At 36.9% G+C, this 18,983-nt stretch overlaps 1 protein-coding gene and 1 long non-coding RNA gene across 3 annotated transcripts in view; one reads left to right on the forward strand and one right to left on the reverse strand.

Moving 5' to 3' along the window:
• Window positions 1-18,983, reverse strand: part of LOC127418969 (uncharacterized) — a 983,530-nt gene that overhangs the window by 515,392 nt on the left and 449,155 nt on the right. The window lies entirely within an intron of this gene.
• The window catches only part of plcg1 (phospholipase C, gamma 1), a 63,950-nt gene that overhangs the window by 6,973 nt on the left and 37,994 nt on the right, over window positions 1-18,983 (forward strand). For both annotated transcript variants that reach the window (XM_051659746.1, XM_051659747.1), the window contains exons 3-12: window positions 1,853-2,005; window positions 2,488-2,581; window positions 3,936-3,983; window positions 9,724-9,808; window positions 10,349-10,432; window positions 10,919-10,941; window positions 11,154-11,223; window positions 13,170-13,271; window positions 15,296-15,414; window positions 16,935-17,020. In XM_051659746.1, coding sequence (XP_051515706.1) covers window positions 1,853-2,005; window positions 2,488-2,581; window positions 3,936-3,983; window positions 9,724-9,808; window positions 10,349-10,432; window positions 10,919-10,941; window positions 11,154-11,223; window positions 13,170-13,271; window positions 15,296-15,414; window positions 16,935-17,020 — 864 coding nt within the window. The remainder of the gene's footprint in view (window positions 1-1,852; window positions 2,006-2,487; window positions 2,582-3,935; window positions 3,984-9,723; window positions 9,809-10,348; window positions 10,433-10,918; window positions 10,942-11,153; window positions 11,224-13,169; window positions 13,272-15,295; window positions 15,415-16,934; window positions 17,021-18,983) is intronic.

The following is an 18,983-nucleotide window of genomic DNA, read 5'->3' on the forward strand; positions in this document are numbered from 1 at the left end:
TACAGTGCACAGTCTCCAGCGCACCTTCAGACGCATGCTGCACACTTCTGTCGCCTTTCACACTCGCTCTCAGTTCCGTCTGTAACTCTTATTGAAACTTTTTCTCAATAGCTTTGGAGCACCTCGTGTCTGATCTCTCCTCAGGATGGCCACTGGTTGCTTTTCTCTTTTCCTAATTGGTATAAGAGGCCTTAAGGAAACTGAATGTAATCATACGATGTTACTTTAAGGATGTATTATTTGGATTGTTTTACTGATTCAGTGTTCCAAGGTCATGGAATATTTTGTTTTCCGGGCCTGGAAAAGTCATGCAAATATATTAAATCTTTTTTTATGCTTTGCTCTAAAATATTTTACCGGCACATTGCACTGTGTTGTATTCAAAGAAGCCTGTATGTACATGTGTTCTTTCAAGTGGCTTTTGATCTCAAGTATTTTGTCTTTTCTTTTTCTTGCCTAAGACACATTAGTGTGAGTATTTAAAGCATCCTATAAAAGCACTTAAAAAAAAAATGCTGCATCGAATCGTTCATCAAATCGAATTGAATCATTCTAAATTTGCAAGATTTGCATTCTAGATTTTTTTTAATCTAATTGAAAACATATCGTGAATTAAATCAATTCGCTTTCAACCCAAAGATTCACACCCAGTGTAAACTTCGATAGTGGTGAATGGGAGACCATGGCAACGGTAAGCATACATTTTGCTCATTCATTTGCTCCAACATTGGAAAAAAATGCCACTATTACGTTTCCACAACTTTCCATATGAAGAATAAAATAGAGAGCGATGTATTACGACAGTTAGAAGAGAGATGGCAAATTTACTCTGCAGCTGTATTAGAAACCTCATCACTTCTGTGGTAACTTGTTTTTAAAATGAATTCCAGGGTAATATAATCCAAAGTATAATGTTATAAATTTACACTATATAATAAAAAAAAAAAAAATTTACGCTGCTAAATAAGGTGGAAACGCATCATCACAGTCTGCTAAAAGTGTCCATACATGGCCAAGCACCACGCGGACACCGTCTGGGACCGTAACCATAGTAACAGCTGCACTAACCACCCATTTTCACATTTCAATACTGTCGTATTCGTACAGTAATTGTTTTACATGGGGACGTGAGGTTATTTCAGCATTTACAGGAGGTAGTCTGTGATTTTAGTGCTGTCCTAATCGGAAATGTCTGGAGAAAATTCCTGGCTGAATTACCTACTGTATTTTGACAAACTCCAGGGTCGTGTGGTAATTTAATTCTCGTCCAAATCGACATCTCCGAGTTTACTTGGAGAAAATGAAACCAAAAAAACTGATGTCCCCCTGAGAAATAATTACCATTACAGGGCTGTCCTTTCATATATGTAGACATGATATTTGAGATATTAACAGCAACATATTAAACTTTGTCAGAGCCCCGAGACGACTGATGAATGTTGTTAAAAATTACTTTTCTGCACTGTACATTGCCTGCCAATCATAACACTGGTCAGAACCCAATTTGTTATGTGTTTATCCCCCAAGCAATGCATTTCTTTTAGTTTATTATTTACATTGAAATTTCACTTTAAACAGGCTAAAGGAGTGCGTTCAATAGCACGTTGTTATATTTTTCGGATCGAAATTGGTATCGAGAACCATGAAATTTTACTGGTATTGGTACCAACTACTGAAATTCTGGTATTCTGACAACACTAATCAAAACCATTTTGTTTCATGTTGAAAAGTTCTCAAAGTTTATCGTCCTACAGATTTCTCACGGAACCCTTTTTGCGAATGTTTAAAAGACTTCTAATTCTCTGTGTAATACGACTGCGGTCCTACAGTCTATGTTTTCTGTTCCTTTCAGTTGATATTCGGGAGATTAAGGAGATTAGGACGGGACAGAAGTCACGTGACTTTGAGCGGTATGTGGAGGATTCGACGGCTCGGACGGATCAGGCCCACTGCTTCGTCATTCTCTACGGGACGGAGTTTCGACTCAAAGCACTCAGTCTGGCTGGTAATGACTCGCACTTTACAGACAAATCTATTTTTCAAAATAAGTACAATGCAGTTAGTATGAAAACTAACTTCTCTTTTCTGAGCTATTTTTTGCAATGATTTCAGATATGTGAAGTCAGTTCTCACCATTAACTAGGAACATGTTCCACTTAATTTTGATGACTGGAAAGTGTCCATATATTTTTTGTCTTCATTGTGAACACTATACCAATTGTTTTATAGTTTAAAGACCAATAAATGTCTTTTGTGAAATGCTTTAATTGAAAAGTGTATCTTCCTTTCAAATAGATGCCGCTTGGTTTGATATTTTATGGTCTTGTTCATTGACATTCATCCAGCGGCTTAAGTTTCCCAATGCTTTTGCGGCCACTGTACTCTTATTACACTTTGAACTATCTTTCCAGTATAAAAGCCTTCCTATATCAACCAAACGCACACGTTCAGATGTTGTCTATTCTCTTCTCTCTGTGTGTGTGACAGCGACGTCAGATGAAGAGATGGTGATGTGGGTGAAGGGATTGACCTGGCTGATGTCAGACACGCTCCGCTCCCCCACACCCCTGCAGATAGAGAGGTAACCTTTGAACTTTATCTGCACCTAGCTCTACACTCCATCGCAAATTGATTGATAACAGCCATTAAGATCGTGTGATCTGCATGTGAGCATAAACATGTGAATCTTAGATCAGCTCAACCACACAGTCTAAAAAAAACCTGGAACTTTTGGGGATTTCTAAAATTGTGATGTCCAGTCCTGTAAGAGTCATGAAAATGAATGAAGTCATAGTGAAGTCATGGAAATATTTATTGTAAATGTTCTAGCTATCCTCAGCTCAGTTACTTTGTTGGCTAGAAAATGTTTAATTTGAGTGCTACTGTATTTCTATAAATTGATTTGAGAAATCCCTATACGGTACACATGATGTTATGGAAATGCATTGGTCAAAAAGTGGGAACCCTTGATCAGGGATGTGCACTGTTACTGTTTTTAACATTCGGTTAACTGCGAGGTTTCACGAATGGTTAATCGTTTTTCGTACTACTCAAAATAGCAGCAAATAAAGTGCACAGTGAGCTATGAGCCTAAATAGCAGAATACATTGATCTTCACATTTTATCTCACAACTCATACAAGAAGTGACACTTTGATTATTTTTGTTTATGCGCTCCGCCTGGGCAGTTTCACATTTCCGTGAGGCAGCGAATGCAAGTGTTGTCATGCGCCTGGAGTTATCACTGCTGCGGTTAAATAGCCTCTTCGGGGTGCTTTGATTTTGAAATGGTTTAAAATCAAATGGCATTATTTGCATATTTATTACAATAATTAGACAAATTCATCTAATTATTGTACTAAATATGCACACCAGAGCAAAAAAAGGGGGGGGGGGGAGGCACTCTCTTACCGCTTTTAAAGCGCTGAAATTTTGCTCATTGAAAAACAACCTGGGATCATCTTTAATGGTGTAACCGTCACACATGAAGTCCTCTTTACAACCTGAACTTCTTCAGAACAGCATTTATAAATATTAAACTTCTTTTTAACTTGGTGTCTAAAAATGTGGCGATCTTACACAAGACGCTGAAACAGTGAGATTCAGCGCAATAGCGTATGTTAACATTACAAAGAAAAACAGCACAGACGCACACAAATGCATGTTTGAACAGCCCCTAACTCTCGCTATACTTGAAAAAAACGGACCCAAACCCGGCCAGAAAACAGAGTTCGGGTCAGGTTGAAGACCTCTGTTGCACATGTAGAAAAAAATGAATAGTGGTTTTGGTATTTGAATAGTGGCATGTCGAATGGTTCGCCAATTGTGGACTGTCAGTGCACATCCCTACCTTGTATGTCCAGTGACAAAAAGTGTTCGTTGGTTGACATTCAAGTGACCGTTGTTTTTCTTTTCTTTTACTTTTGTTGGACTCAGGTGGCTAAGGAAACAGTTTTATGCAGTGGATCGCAACCGGGAAGACAGGTATGGTTTAAAATAAGTTCCCTAACAAAATTATTGTGTATATAGTATGTTTTGTGTATAATACAGTATGTAATAATATAATAAGCTCTACAGTAGATATGTAAATACAAATTCCATTTTTATTTATTAATTAACTTCATACAAATTGCAGTAAGCATAAATAAAAACTTTCAATACCTCAAAACGGCACCAACTGTCCCAAATACACCTGGACAGTTTTTCTTGGTTGTTGGCAGATTGGATGTTCCAAGGTTCTTGGAGAACTTGCCACAGTTCTTCTATCTATTTTGTCTGTTTCAGTTGCTTCTGTCTCCATGTAGTCCCAGACTGACTCAATGATGTTGAGATCCAAGCTCTGTGGGGGTCATACCATCTGCTGTAGGGCTCCTTGCTCTACTCAGTTCTATTTGCAAAAGTGATTTTGTTTAATTGCTGAATGTTTCAAGTACTACATTACCCATAGTCCTGAAGCAACTTCCACCAATCAGACTCATCTGAACGGCTCATCTGCCTCTCATATCTTTTGTTGTTGACTGACTTGTGCGTCCAATGAAACTCAAACAAATTGTGTTTTTGGGACAAATTCATCTGTCACTTGGTAGAAGTGAGTCAAATTAGGCAGATGTCAACATGGACGGGTTGTGTGATCTGCCCTCATCCTCGACAAACATAAACAAATCAATGTAAGGAAAATGTGTTTTGTGTTGAGTTGCCACTTGATGTCCAAAGGGAAGTCTGGGTCCTGAAGTGAAACCAGTTGAGAAACAACACTGTGATGTTGGAGGAAAAAAGGCAGTAACAGTTTTCTCTGATAAGCAAACACATTAAAATGACATTAAAACTTTGATTTGATTATGTCAATGGCAGTGTAAATCATTTTTGAAAATGAACAGGAAAAATACTTCAGAACCCAGGCCAACGGACGATCACTGTTGCACTATAAAAAGGCCATTTTAAAAAGCTTCTGATCATTAGCCGTGTTTTAACACATAGATATGTGTGATGTGGTGATAGGTGAATATGGTTTGGTAGATGTTCTGTGTTGATTTGAAGGTTTCCTGCTGAACTGGTGTTCTTAATATCATCTTCCTATCAGAGTATCTTTACATTATGATATATATATATATATATATGCTTAAAAAAAAAGCTGACACAGAGTTACTGAGTCTTATCAGCCAGAACAACCCATACACACAAACACACACTCCTGTTGGGTAAATAGAACTCCGAGACGGCACATCCTGCAACAGGAAACAAAGATCAGAACATGTGAGTACACATACACACACACACAGGAGGGGTGGAGAGACTCAGTTTGAGATGTTGTGTTCAGTTGAAATGGTGCTCGTGTGTAGAGACGTGACATTTTCAGTTTGCCAAAACATCTGTGACTTAATCAAATCAAGGTGAACGATCTTATCCCCGCAAAGTGGAAAGTTGTCTCTTCGCTTTGTATTACTCGAAGTGTGTATACCTACGTACAACATGCATACACACTGTATGTATATGTATGTGTTTGTGTGTGTGTGTATTAGGAGTGTAACGGTTCTCGGTAAAAAAAAACTAACCATACGGTTCGCCACCCATGGTTCGGTAAGCATTGGCACTGCGGTCGGTTCACCTCAAGGTTAATGATGCATCTGGAGCACAAGATTTGGTGAAGAAAACAAAGCGTCAAACAGACAGACACAGTTACAACCTCCGCTAATACACCTGAATGGATCTGTAGATGGATACGCTCTGCCTGTGTTTCACATGGGTCAACTTTATGACATCACAGTTCTGCACACATTGTGTGTAGTTGAAAATGGTAAGCGGAGAAAATGAACCGCTGATAGAGAAGCCCCCTGCGTTTCTCCTTTCTGGGAACATTTTCTTTTTGCAGTCAATTACAACAGCGATGGTCAAAAAACTTCATCGCTCAGCGCGAGTGCCGTATACTGGTAATATATGTCAATAATGCGTATGAGGGTTTATTTAAAACGCGCATGCAAGTTCTTGTTTCCTTGTGCGGCTGTAATCTATTTCGATCGTCAATAATGCTCTTTGATTAATGGCATTAAAATGCCGTTATATTAATACGATGTTGATACATGATTAATCGTTTACGCCAACATCACCGAGGGACAGAGCCGCAGGTTAGCCAAAACTGCACACACTCCCTTCCATTTTTAAGCAGACACTCTGTGATAATTCAGACAGACATGAAACAATAACTAAAACGCTTGGGGTGTTCATGTGGGATTTCCACATATTATTAAAATACTCAAGCAGCATTATTGCAACATCCCTTCTCGTATCCATTTTAATAGCAAGGCTATTCCTTCTATAGTGATGTACAGCTTCCAAATATTGAATATATGTTGAGAAGAATTTGAAGTGCTCTTTTATATATATATATATATATAACCATGGCAAAAGTAACAGTCAGTATCTGGTGTGGCCACCAGCTGCATTAAGTACTGCAGTGCATCTCCTCCTCATGGACTGCACCAGATTTGCCTGTTCTTGCTGTGAGATGTTACCCCACACTTCCACCAAGGCACTTGCAATTTCCCAGACATTTCTGGGGGGAATGGCCCTAGCCCTCACTCTCCGATCCAGCAGGTCCCAGACGTGCTCAATGGGATTGAGATCTGGGCTCTTTGCTGGCCATGGCAGAACACTGACACTCCTGTCTTGCAGGAAATCATGCACGGAATGAGCAGTGTGGCTAGTGGCATTGTCATGCTGGAGGGTCATATCAGGATGAGCCTGCAGGAAGAGTACCACATGAGGGAGGAGGATGTCTTCCCTGTAACGCACAGCATTGAGATTGCCTGCAATGCCAACAAGCTCAGTCACACACCGTCCCAGACCATGACGGACCCTCCACCTCCAAATCGATCCCGCTCCAGAGTACAGGCGTCGGTGTAACGCTCATTCCTTTGAGTCCAACCATCACCCCTGGTGAGACAAAACTGCAACTCATCAGTGAAGAGCACTTTTTGCCAGTCCTGTCTGGTCCAGCGAAGGTGGGTTTGTGCCCATAGGCGACGTTGTTTCCTGGTGATGTCTGGTAAGCACTTGCCTTACAACAGGCCTACAAGGCCTTCAGTCCAGCCTCTCTCGGCATATTGCTGACAGTCTGAGCACTGATGGAGGGATTGTGTGTTCCTGGTGTAACTCAGGCAGTTGTTGTTGCCATCCTGTACCTGTCCCACAGGTGTGATATTCGGATGTACCGATCCTGTGCAGGTGTTGTTACATGTGGTCTGCCACTGCAAGGACAATCAGCTGTCCTTCCTGTCTCCCTGTAGCACTGTCTTAGGCGTCTCACAGTACGGACATTGCAATTTATTGCCCTGGCCGCATCTGCAGTCGTCATGCCTCCATGCAGCATGTCTAAGGCAGGTTCACATAGATGAGCAGGGACTCTGGGCATCTTTCTTTTGCTGTTTTTCAGAGTCAGTAGAAAGGTCTCTTTAGTGTCCTAAGTTTTTATAACTGTGACCTTAATTGTCTACCGTCTGTAAGCTGTTAGTGTCTTAACGACCGTTCCACAGGTGCATGTTCATTAATTATTTATGGTTCATTGAACAAGCATGGAAAACATTGTTTAAACCCTTTACAATAAAGATCTGTAAAGTTATTTGGATTTTTACAAAATTCTTTAAAATGTAGTGTCCTGAAAAAAGGGATGTTTCTTTTTTTGCTGAGTGCGTGTGTGTGTGTGTGTGTGTGTGTGTGTGTGTGTGTATATATATATATATATATATATATATATATATATATATATATATATATATATATATATATATATATATATATATATATATATATTAAATAAAAACATGCATACAACAAACAAATGAATGCACAGTATACAGTTGAAGTCAGAAGTTTACATACACCTTAGTTAAATACATTTAAACTCAGTTTTTCACAATTCCTGACATTTAATCATAGAAAACATTCCCTGTCTTAGGTCAGTTATGATCACTATTTTAAGGAATGTCAGAATAATAGTAGAGAGAATGATTTATTTATTTTACATACACTTTGTAAGTATTTGGTAGTATTGCCTTTAAATTGTTTAACTTGGGTCAAATGTTTTGGGTAGCTTTCCACAAGCTTCTCAATAAGTTGCAGGAATTTTGGCCCATTCCTCCAGACAGAACTGGTGTAACTGAGTCAGGTTTGTAGGCCTCCTTGCTCGTACACGCTTTTTCAGTTCTGCCCACAAATTGTCTATTGGATTGAGGTCAGGGCTTTGTGATGGCCACTCCAATACCTTGACTTTGTTGTCCTTAAGCCATTTTGCCACAACTTTGGAGGTATGCTTGGGGTCATTGTCCATTTGGAAGATCCATTTGCAACCAAGCTTTAACTTCCTGGCTGATGTCTTGAGATGTTGCTTCAATATATCCAGATCATTTTCCTTCCTCATGATTCCATCTATTTTGTGAAGTGCACCAGTCCCTCCTGCAGCAAAGCACCCCCACAACATGATGCTGCCACCCCCATGCTTCACGGTTGGGATGGTGTTCTTCTGCTTGCAAGCCTCACACTTTTTCCCTCCAAATATAACGATGGTAATTATGGCCAAACAGTTCAATTTGTTTCATCAGACCAGAGGACATTTCTCCAAAAAGTAATGTCTTTGTCCCCATGTGCACTTGCAAACTGTAGTCTGGCATTTTTATGGCGTTCTAGAGCAGTGGCTTCTTCCTTGCTGAGCAGCCTTTCAGGTTATTTTGATATAGGACTCGTTTTACTGTGGATCTGGATACTTGTCTACCTGTTTCCTCCAGCATCTTCACAAGGTCCTTTGCTGTTGTTCTGGGATTGATTTGTACTTTTTGCACCAAACTACTTTCATCTCTAGGAGACAGAATGCATCTCTTTCCTGAGCGGTATGATGGCTGTGTGGTCCCAGGGTGTTTATACTTGCATACTATTGTTTGTACAGATGAACGTGGTACCTTCAGGTATTTGGAAATTACTCCCAAGGATGAACCAGACTTGTGGAGGTCCACAATTTTTTTTTTTCTGAGGTCTTGGCTGATTTCTTTTGATTCTCCCATGATGTCAAGAAAAGAGGCACTGAGTTTGAAGGTAGGCCTTAAAATACATCCACAGGTACACCTCCAATTGACTCCAATTAGCCTATCAGAAGCTAATTGGCTAATTGTCTAAAGGCTTGACATCATTTTCTGGAATTTTTCAAGCTGCTTAAAGGCACAGTTAACTTGGTGTATGTAAACTTCTGACCCACTGGAATTGTGATATAGTCAATTAAAAGTGAAAATCTGTCTGTAAACAATTGTTGGAAAAATTACTCTGTCCTAAATGACTTGCCAAAACTATAGTTTGCTAATATGAAATCTGTGGAGTGGTTAAAAAATCAGTTTTAATGACTTCAACCTAAGTGTATGTAAACTTCTGACTTCAACTGAATGTATACACACATCAAAACAAATTGGAATTTCAAACAGGTGGATGGCATTTTTTAATGTTAACACACTGAGAGGACATTTTAATGTTTTATTGATTAATAAATGCATTTATTTGGTCTTTACTGAAAAATAAATAAATAAATTAGAACACTGAAACTTAGATGCATGAAAATACTGCAGTGAACATTTCAAGCTTGAATTGTCCTGCAACAATACTGAACTTCCTCCAGAAATCAAACCGTTGACATCACCCTGTGAAACGTATTTATAATCACATTCCAAAACGTTGTGTTTGTTTGCAGAATTTCCTGTAAGGATTTGAAAAGTATGTTGTGTCAAGTCAACTACAGAGTTCCCAACATGAGGTTCTTACGAGAGAAACTTCCGGTAACACACCCAACAGTTTGTAGTTTAAATGTTAATTGTAAATATATTTGATGGTTAGTTTTGCTTTTATTGGTTTAATTTGTGTACAAGTTAATATTTTTAATTTGTTTTTTTACTTGTTTGTTTTTGTTTTTTGTTTATTTATTAAATTGTGCTTTTTTTGTTTGTTGTATTTTACTTTATTTTCTCACATTAATTTTTGTAATTTTTTTTTATTTGTTTATTTATTAAGATGTATTCTGTATTTTTTTTTCATACATAATTTTTGTGAATTCATTTTGTTTTTCATTTATTTGTAAATTTTATTTATTACATTTTATTTTCTTACAATAATTTATTTGGGTAGTTATGATTTATTTCAATTAATTTGTTAATTTTTTTTTACTAAATTTATTGAAATTTTTTCACACATTTTGTTTTTATAATTTCAGTTGATTTGTTTTTGTATTTTGTTTTTTCTTTTATTTTCTGTATTTGTTCTCATTATTTATTTTTAAGTTTCTCAAATTTATATTAATTGATTTTGTGAATCTCTGTTAGGACGGAGAGCTGCGGAATGGAGATGTATCGTACAGTCATTTTGCTCAGTTGTACCGCAGTCTGATGTTTGACGCACAGAAATCAGTAAGTTACAGTTTTATTTATTCATGTGTGCTATTTATGTTTGTGTAGGCACTCTGAGGCACTTACGGCCATCAGACGTCCCCGTTTGCCCCGCTTCTTAAATGGACTTCACATCAATACTCACCCTTTTAAAACGCTGCAAGATCCCTCGGCTAAAAGCCATTAGGCCACACTAAACCATACACACACACGGCACCCGGATGACCCCGATACTCACACGCCATTTGTGCCTGTGTGTGTTTGTGTTTGGCTTTTGTTGATTTAATCACTTGTGTCAAGCAGATTATATATGAAAATAAATGGTTTGCTGTTATGGCTGTTTGATATCTCGTCACGTAACTTCATTAGGTTCTGATGGGTCTGAGCTGTTGGGATGCAGACGTGTAGACGTCAGTCTGTGTGTTTTCTGTATTCAAGTGGGTTTAGGTACAGGATCGTGCAATAAATGTATTACTCTCATAATCACCCTGTCTGTTTTTCATATAGATGGAGATTCCTCTGCTGCAAAGGTTATTCACTCATTCTCTTTTCTCAATTCCAAATTGCTCATCTGCCACAATAATGTAATGCCTTTTGAATTAGCTTTATGTCTGGGCTTTTCTCAGCAATATTTATGAGATTAATTAAATCAAGTAATTCATTCAATCAGATATGACAAATTTGCACATCTATCTCAGGATGTATACAGCCACCATACCACTGATCCGTCATGTTTTTGCAGGTTTATTGAGAGACCTGAGCAGAAGATCTTGCTGGAGGACTTCCAGAACTTCCTCATTGAACATCAGAAGGTGAGAGATTCATTCTAGCCACTGCTGGATTCACACAGGATTTGCTCACATATAGTGTTATTGTTTGTACAGTGTACTTAGGGTTTGAAAAACTGCATATTTTCTTGATTTTGAGCTATCCCTTTGAGGGGCGTTCACACAGGACGTGTGCAAAACATGATGCAACAGCCAAACATGTCCATCTGGATGTGTACGTAGACCAAGAATTACAAAAGATGCAGATTGTGCAGCCTTCAGTAGGATAACTGACAGACGTTCGACAGATAAATAGTGTACTTTACTGTAACGTTTTATTACACCAAAACTGTCAGATTGTTTAATTAACGGAAGTCTATCAGAAACTGCATTTAAATGTATTGTTGAATAGGTCTGCAACTAATTATTTTGATTTATTGATTAAGGATTATTCGACTATTCGACGATTATTGCAACGATTAATCATTAGCTCTTAACCGATTATTCAGTTTGTGCGCCGACTTAAAAGGTTGTATTAAACGTGCTTATTAACAATAAAGAGGACAAAATCATCTTTTAAAAATACCTCTAAAGGACATTCACTGAATTAATGGGAAATAAATCGATTTTTTTTAAGTTTAATTCAGTAAAGAAATTAACTGCAAAAAAATTCTATTGTTATCAAGAGTTTTTAAAATTGTTTAAAAATCCTTAAAACAAGAGACATTTACTTGAGAAGTAACATATAAGATATTTAGACTTGCTTTAAGAGAATGTATCTTAAATATAAGTGTATTTTGTATATAAGTGTATTTTTTCACTTGGTTCTACTTCTGTGAGTGCAGTAAAGACAAAATATATTTATATTCAAGACCTATTCTCTAAAAGCAAGTCTAAATATCTTATATGCTGCTTCTCAGGTGAATGCATCTTTTTAAAGGATTTTTAGATATTTTAAAATATTTGTATTTTTAATATTATATTCAACATTCTCAGATAAAATTCTTCTTCTGCAGTATAGCTGCTAAAGTAAAGGAGTTTCAGATATTTATATTGGAAAACAAGCAAAAACAAAAACAAATCAAAAATGTATTTTGTTGCAGTGTATAATGGGGTGAAGACTACCCTCTCTCACCTTTCTGTTCACTTCAATCTATTTTTAACTCACAAAAAAACAAACTCTCTCTTATTAATAAAGCTGCGTTTTGCCAATTTTCTTCACGATAATAAACGCACAGTAACGCATATATTATGATTCAATAAGTCAGGAGTCATCACATTATAATCCAGCTGCAGCAAGCGTGCGCTTAAGGGATGAGCGTCCCCGCGACAGAGTGTGCATCAGCCGAGTGCAGTTACAATCTCTCCCCCTTAGATCGGGACATTCACGCAACTCATAGAAGAGGCACTGACCGCACAGAGAAATGACCGTTTTGGAGTTTGTAGTTATTTACATGACCTGCTTCCATATTATTTGAACTTTAATAAAGGATGATGCATTAAAGATATAATGGTGAGGTGTTTCCTTTAAAGACGCTCGACACGCAAGTTTTTCTCCAGCTCCACTTATTCCACAACGAGAGTGCTTCTGTATTTACTTATTTTGTATTTTTGCATTATAATGACCTCATACTTTGCGATCTACATCACCTGAAGCTGTTTGGAAAGTTTAGAGTGCATCTGTGATCTGTGTAATTCTTCCTCTCCTCAGTCAGGCGTGAACTGCAGTGCTGTTCTCACGCGTCATCATTAGAGTTTCATATGATCTCATATTACGATAAATCAGATCAAACGACTATTCGACAATGGAAATTTATGTCGACAATATTTTATTGTCGACGTTGTCGATAACGTCGACTAATCGCTTCAGCCCTATTGTTGAATGAGGTGAATTTGAAGCTCAAGTGCTGCCTTGATGAAAGAAAATGAACTTGGAGAATCTTCTCAAAGAGGGTTTACAGTGATGAATAATGTGTTTGTATGTTTTTCAGGAGCTTTGGGCCACAGACAATAACAAAGTGCAGGAGTTCATGTTTCATTACCTGAAGGATCCTCTACGAGAGATCGAACAGCCGTACTTTCATCAGGACGAGGTGACGCTTCACCCTACACACTTCCTGCATTACTCCTCTCACTTCATTTATTACTATTTTCCACCAGTGTTCTATTTGCAAATACTTTCAGCTGTTTGAATAAAGTATTTATAAAATTAACAGTGTTACTACATTTAACAGATATTATCTGACGTGCTCTGAAAGACCTGAATTCGTTTTTTTCTGTTCATTCATGCAACACCTTAAAGATATTGCAGTGTGAAGATGCTCTCTAAATTTGGTGCATCCCTTTTGCAGAAGAGGCACCTTCCAGGATGCTTGTGGTTTTAGTTTGTGGCATCTCGTTTTAGATTAGACTTTGTGATATATTGAGCTTTGAGACATTTATTTCATATGGGAACAGGTCACTTAAGCTACATCCACACATGCGTTTTTGTTTGAAAATGCATTAATTATGCTACGTTTTGGCCTTCCATCTACACTGAGACTGTGTTTTTGTCCAGCAAAAACTGAGCTTTTTGTAAACGTTTTCCCAAGTGAATAGATTGAAAATGGTGTATTTGCTAGGGCCGGGTAAAATATTGATTTTCCAATGCATCGTGATCTTCACTTGAACGATCTCTATCGTTTTTATTTTAATTTTTTTTTATTAAACTTTTTTTTAATCCCAAGATTGATCTTTTACTCTATGCAGCAACCCTCTACTACAATGAGGGGAAAAACGCTCGCATTTGCAATCAAATTTCGCACTATGTGAATAAAGTGTATATATTTGGCCGTATATTTTTCACTCACCAGTGACCCATTTGTCATTGAATAATGTCTCTTTTTATACCATCTGTTCTTTACCATCAGTTGTTGATAAAAAAAAATAATAATTTTAATTCTAATCATGCATAGCACAGATGAGATCAAGCCGTTTGAGTCCTCTCTCTTTAACATGCTCATTTACAGACACTCTTTACAGAACTGCCAGTTTTCTTAAAGAGACAGTACCGTTTTTAGCACGTTCAACAAATCAATGTAAATACTTGTAAATAGTACAAATTATGCAATTAAACAATAAACGTAACAAAATACTGTATAAAATACAGTATGTTATTTATTGATTAAATACATGGATTTGTTTGTTTTTAAAATGGAAAAACTAAAAAAAAATAATTAGTCAAATTTATGTTTTCGTAATGTACCTAGTTAGAAGGTCCCCTGTATAATTAATAGCATTATCTGGGAGAGAATTTCTTTCATATGTAAGCAAAAGAGACATTATAACGGAAATATACTCATATGAATCGATATCGAATCAGAATCGAATCGAGAGCTTGTGAATCGGAACCGTATCAGGAAATCAACACCCAGCCCTAGTATTCGCGTTGTAGTGTGGACAGGGAAAATGGAGATATTCGAAAACGTATTTGTTGGCATGTGATTCAGTCAAGGTGGCGGCCCATGATACAGCGGCGTTGTTGTGCCTGCTATCCACTTTGATAGCATTGTTTAAGATAAATATGTGAATAAACCTGCATTCCTTCAAAGGCAACGGGAAGTTTACTCAGAATGGCGAATAGCAAGCTCAGTTGCATGTGAGTGGCAAATTTGCGCCTACTCTAGATTTTTTGTAAAGGTAATTATCAGTTGATATTTCAGTCAGAGCTAATATCGTCTTGTTGCGTAGCTAACTACTTTTTTAAAAGAGCAACTTGACTAGTTTAACTAAAGTTATGAGTAGCATGGCAACCAACTGTTTCAAAGTAACTTCCCCAACACTGATAACAGGGTTGCAAAAAATGGCAAATCTCATATAAAATATACTATTTAGTTGAACCTTCTGTGGCTAATGACCGTTTAATTAAAAAAAAGAGCAAAAATGTGACTTAGTTTTGTCATAAAATATTTCATTGACACTTTCAAGACTTTCAGGTTCTATTTTGTACCCCATGTATGGAAAGTGAAATTTAGCTCGAAATAGAAAAAGGTTCTGAGTTCGGTTGAAAACCTACATGTTGAGTACTAATTCATGCATGTTTTTAACCTAACCGTGTTCTATGTTTTGTGACTTTCAGTTCCTGACGTATCTGTTCTCTAAGGAGAACACTATCTGGGACTCTCAGCTGGATCAGGTGCGGCCAGAGGACATGAACAACCCCCTGTCCCATTACTGGATCTCCTCATCACACAACACGTGAGTATGTCTGTGATCATGCTCTATGATTCGATTACATAAGTTGTTTGTGTGGGGCAACTGACTAATTTCAATGCCTCTGATTTGCCATTATATTCGGGCACACAATGGACATGTCTGTGATCAGTGTTTGAAATGAAGCCATTTTTTATTTGTCCAATCCAGATATATGCAATAACTAATTATGTATGTATGTGTTAAATTTAACCAACACACAAAGACCTCGTTAAGTGGACTATTTAGACCGTCCCGGCCTTGAAAGCTGACGTTTTTGGTCCACTTTAGTGATGGTCCCAGTTAACTTCTCATTCACTGTCAGTATGTTTACATGCACTTTAAATTTTCGAATTTGCCTTTATAATTAGTCTTTTTAAATTGTCATGTAAAAGCTTTAGTTCGACTGAAATCGTACCATGCAATTTTTTGCAAAGTCAGACTAACAGATCTCGAAAATGCAGTTGTAGATCGGCTTCATCCAGCATGTGTTAATCGGATCGCAGTTTGTCTCGATGGAGCTGATGGATGAGTTTGTCTATCAATCCGAAAACAGCAGATAAGCAGAGAGATTTCTCTCAATCATTTCATATAATATGATGCTTAAACAGACATAAGTGAAAGGGAAGTTGAAAGTGTTGTTCTGGTGTGTCTAATTGATTTTCAGTGCTCACACTTACTGTAACATTCACTTTTAGTTTGTCATGTCTTCAAAACAGTTCTAAGGTAGATTTGATCTGGTTCAATGTGATTATGAAGCATTTAGGTAGTTGAAATGGAGCTAACTGAAGACTTTAAATGAGTAGTTGTGGCAGTGAGTGTTTGGATATTCTTAGCTAGACTGTATCAGTTCTTTCAATGTGTCATCTTCCTCCAGTTTAAACCGCAAATGAGTATTTAACCACCTAGATTGGTTAGCTGTAAATAGGTTGGCTCTTAAGTATTAACTACTTGATCAGAAATCATTGTCTTAATCAGTATTTTTGTCTTGTTGACCAGATCAAATATCTAAACATCCTTAAAACAAGATACGTTTACTTAAAAAAAACATGTGTAAGATTATAAGACTTGTTTTAGAGAATAAATCTTAAATTAAGTTGAATTCTCTTATTTCCTATTGGCTTTTATTTTCTATATCAAGCATAATTCTAAAAATGTAATGAGGTTTATGCTTAAAACATGACACAACAATTTGCCACTATTTTTTTTTTTTCTCTGAAAACAAGTCTTGTCTTAAATTCTTAAATTGCCATAAATGTATCTTTTTTTAAGTATGTTTAGATAGTTTTACTGGAGAAAAAGACAAAAGTGCTGATTTAGAAAACGTGTATATATTGTCTTCAGTTGTGCTGTTAAATTAGCCTGCTAAAGTTAAATGGTCTGCTTTTTAAGCACTTTTAATGTGTATGTACTGTTAAAGGTAAATGGTTACTGAGTGTAAGATATGTGTTTGTGTATTTGATAATTCGAGTTGTAAGATGGATGATAACACACTCACACACAGGCTCTGACGTGTGTATTTTTAGCTACCTGACAGGAGACCAGTTTTCCAGCGAGTCGTCTCTGGAGGCGTATGCGCGCTGTCTGCGCATGGGCTGCAGATGCATCGAGTGTGAGTTTCACCAGCACTCAGCCAATCATTATTAATGTTATATACCACCTTTCAATGCTAATACCATTGAGTACTTCATACACAAATCATTTCTGAAATGTTTAAACTTGGATATACTGATATTGTTGTATAAGACTGCATTATAAGGCTTAAATTATATTATTATCTTAATATTTTAATATTTATTCCTTCTAGTAGTTATTGTCTCTGTTCAGATTTTAGTTCACCCAGAAATGAAAGTTGTCATTATTTATTCGCCCTCATGTTGCTTCAAACTCATGACTGACTTTCTTCCGTGGAACACAAAAGGTGAATTTTTAAAGTGTTTACAGGATTAATTTGTCATAACTGATCTTCAAGATAAGTATTTTCATGTTGCTTTACAATAAAAACATCTAAACATGCTTAAAACAAGATGAATTAACTTATTATTAAGACATGTTTTCAGAGAATATATCTTGAATTAAGCTTATACATGCTTGAAACAAGAAAAAAACTTGGGGTAAGAAACAAATGCTTACATCAATCCTAAATTAAGCTTAATTTTTCTTACCAGATTGGCAAACTGTTTTTTAAAGCTTACTTCAAGATATATTCTCTGAAAACAAGTCTTAATATCTTACACCATTTTGCATCTGTAGTAAATTTGTCTTATTTTAAGGATGTTTACTGGTAGATATTTTTCTTGGAAAACAAGACAAAAATACTTGTCTTGAAAATCAGTTTATGCAGTGTAATGAAAGTGAATAGTGACTCCAGTGTGTCAATTAATAAAAATTTTTTTAAAAAACCCACAAAAAAACATAATCGATTCAACTCATGCCCTTATATTTCAAGTCTTCTGAAGCCATACAATCACTTCCGCTGTCAAACAGGACAATGATGATAGGCATATCTTACTTTGGGCAGATGTTTGAATGGTTTTCGGCTGCAGATGACTCATGAGTGAAGCAGCATATCAAACAACAGGGTGAATGGGCACTTAAGAGTATTTGAGTAGATTTGATGATTTTTGTGGACTAATTAAACTTGACTGACTGAATAGGAATCAGCTGTCGCCCTCAAAGTAGTTGTAGCTTCAGGTCACACCTACCGATGATGTGGACCAATGGCAGTACCCTTACAAAAATCTAAACTAGCCGCAAACTTGCCGCAAATTTGCAGCTTCTTATTTTCACATGCAAATTAGCTTTTGATTCGCTGCAAGTGTTTGACATAAGTTTGCAACTCTTCGCCGGTAGTGGTGAACCTCCGGCAAACCTTTGGCAACAATGGGCAATTTGCCACAAGTTTGCCACAAAGCTCATTTGCATATGAAAATTATCAGTGGCGAATTTGCGGCAATTTTGCCATAAACTCTTGATTTTCGTAAGGGTAAGAAGGTGTTTAGCAGCTGGTAAGACATTTCCTGAAAGTTCACCCTGATGAGCTTTTATGATCAGGGCTGCGTTTCCCAAAAGCATTGTAAGCTTAAGTTAATCGTAAAAACCATTGGTGTCAATGGTCTCTATGATCAACTTAAGCTTGCGATGCTTTTGGGAAACAAAGCCCTGGTCGTTTTCCAATTCGACTGAGGAGGGCACAAAGAAAATAATGCCAATGCCTCCCTCAGACCTGGCCATGCACTCAAATCAAATGAAGTCCGTAATAAAGAGCTGAAATCAAATATGGAGCCATGTTGTTACATTCAGACTCAAACTGGTTCTCATCACATCTCATGACCGAACGTCATGTCGCACTTCTATTCACTGACATAATGGCAAATAAACCCTGTGAATACATTTACAAATTTTTCCCTTTGTGTTCCACAGAAGAAAGACATATGGAAAAAGTAATTTGGTGCAACATTATGATGAAAGAATTTTCATTTTTGGGTAAACTATTCCTTTAAGAACTCTATCTAAATGTTATTTATTTTTTATTTTTTGTGAAGAGTGATGTTACAGTCCTTTTTTGATAACAA

This window comes from Myxocyprinus asiaticus, chromosome 28 (assembly GCF_019703515.2).
Source record: "Myxocyprinus asiaticus isolate MX2 ecotype Aquarium Trade chromosome 28, UBuf_Myxa_2, whole genome shotgun sequence".
NCBI classification, from domain to species: domain Eukaryota; kingdom Metazoa; phylum Chordata; class Actinopteri; order Cypriniformes; family Catostomidae; genus Myxocyprinus; species Myxocyprinus asiaticus.